The sequence below is a fragment of the Tupaia chinensis genome, unplaced genomic scaffold, assembly GCF_000334495.1.
Source record: "Tupaia chinensis unplaced genomic scaffold, TupChi_1.0 Scaffold000286_1, whole genome shotgun sequence".
Taxonomy (NCBI): domain Eukaryota; kingdom Metazoa; phylum Chordata; class Mammalia; order Scandentia; family Tupaiidae; genus Tupaia; species Tupaia belangeri.
This window is the reverse complement of record NW_006159770.1, coordinates 621,049-622,955: the sequence shown is the minus strand read 5'-3', so window position 1 is coordinate 622,955 and position 1,907 is coordinate 621,049. Positions and strand designations below refer to the sequence as shown.

Here is a 1,907-nt window from a genome sequence, read left to right as displayed (position 1 = left end):
CAGAGCAAGGCGCGGCCCGCTCGTGCCCCCTGCCAGGAGCAGCAGGGCGGGCGGGCGGGTCAGGGCATGGAGGGCCACGCGGTTTTCCGTGTCCTTCACGCCAGCCTGTGGACAGAGAGGACAATGTGCGGAGGCCTCTGACCAGGAAAGGAGGTAGGCCTGCCCGGGGCAGGGGTGGGGCCCAGTGGGAAGAGGAGGCCACCTGTGCAGCACGCGGCCGCCAGCACAGCACACTGTGTGAGGGTGCGCGTGGATGACGGCAGTGGTGAGTCAGGAGCTGGGGGCCAGCAGTCGAGGCGCCCAGAGAGGCACAGGGAAGTGACCCTTGCCTCTCAGAGTAGGGCTGCTCTGGACCAGAGCACAGTGGCTGCCGCCAGGGCTCTGCTCAGAAGAGCCTGATGCAGGAGCAGACGCAGGCTGGCAGACTGAAGCCAGGAGCACAGCGAGGAGGGCTCGCTGCGTTGGCAGGGCTGGGATCACCAGGCCCTCCGGCTGCCACCTTCCTGGCCCAGGGTGGCTGGGCCCAGGAGGGAGCAGGACAGGGAAGCAGCTTGGGACAGATGGGACCGGGCGGGAGCCGACCTAGGGTGCCCCGCGGCCGGCCTCTCACCTTCAGCATCTCCAGTACCAAGGGCTTCTCATCTTCCCTCATCTCCCGCACAGACAGGTGGCTGGGGGCCATGACAGCCCCCGCCCCGCCCCCAGGAGGGAGCTGGCTCCTGCACCTGGTGAAAACACAAGCAGGTCAGCGTTGAGGGGGCACCTCTGTCCCCAAAGACTCCCAAGGGGTAGGGAGCAGCCCTTCCCGGATAGGGACACGGAGGGCACTTGGACCCCAAGCGAGGGCCGTGGTAGTACGCGCACCCCATCCCCAGGCCCTTTGCCTTCCACTCTGTGGCACTCACGACCTGCCCCTAAACGCACTGCCGATGCCGACGCCCTGTAGCTGGGGCTCCCTCACAGGCGCCGGGGCTGCCGCGGGCACCCACGAACCCCCTGCCTGCACGCCAGGGAATGCACCACACTCCCGCTGCCCAGGCCCCGTGCCCTGCCCCCACAGTCATCCGCTTCCCGCGTCGCAGGAGCAGGGACCCTGCAGTCACCTCCGCGGGTCGCGTCGATCCTTTGACAAGGTTGGGGGGAGCGGGGTCGCAAAGGGGTCGCCTGCGGAAATGACGTGCGCACTCGCGCACGGTGCGGGGGAGGGGCGGAGCGGCGCCTGGTCCGGGCCTTAGCAACTGTTGCCAAGCTTCCCGCGGCTGGAGGAGGTGGAGGAACGTCGCGGGCTAGGCAGAGACCGAGGCAGAGGAGGGTGCGAGGGGGTGACCGCTCTGATCCCTGGAGAAAGCGCAACTGGAGGGAATCCGACGCAGCCGCTAGCGGGGGAGGGCGCGAGGAGCGGTACTTACCGGGTCGACACCGGATTATCGCTAGCTCGGTTCCCTACGTGCCCTCGTTGCTAAGCAACCTGAGCGCATGGGGGCGGCGCCCGGAGCCAATCGGTTCTCTTAGGCGCCGGAGCCCTTTCCTAACTGCCCGGTCCGCAGGGACCTCCGCTCCCACCCCCGGGGCGTACGGGCTTGCAGGCCCCTTCGGGAGGAGAACCATCTTCAGTCGTTGTTTAATGGGTGGCGGGGCGACTCCCCGCGCGCCCCGCTGCGGTGACCGCGGCGTGCCGCCCCTCCCTAGTTGGAGACCCGAAAGCAGGTCCTCCGAGAGCCAGGGAGCGGTTAAGACCCCAAGCACCCAGGGACCGGTCCTGAGCGCGAGCTGGCCCTTCCTCCCGCCCCTCCCCAAGCAAACAAGACAGAGAAGAGGAGACTCTGGGTCTTTATTAGTGCGCCCAGCCTGGAGCCCCCTCCCTACCCCAGCCAAGACAGTGAGGCGGGGTCTCAGCGTGAGGCCCG

General features: G+C 68.2%; 1 protein-coding gene across 1 annotated transcript in view; it reads right to left on the bottom strand.

Annotated features, from left to right (window-relative positions):
* The window catches only part of NAT14 (N-acetyltransferase 14 (putative)), a 2,712-nt gene extending 831 nt beyond the window's left edge, over window positions 1-1,881 (bottom strand). The window contains 3 exon segments of the mRNA XM_027772600.1: window positions 2-105; window positions 611-725; window positions 1,410-1,881. Of these exon segments, the coding sequence (XP_027628401.1) occupies window positions 2-105; window positions 611-682 (176 nt within the window). The 5' untranslated portion in view covers window positions 683-725; window positions 1,410-1,881.
* Between the last annotated feature and the right edge of the window lie 26 nt (window positions 1,882-1,907).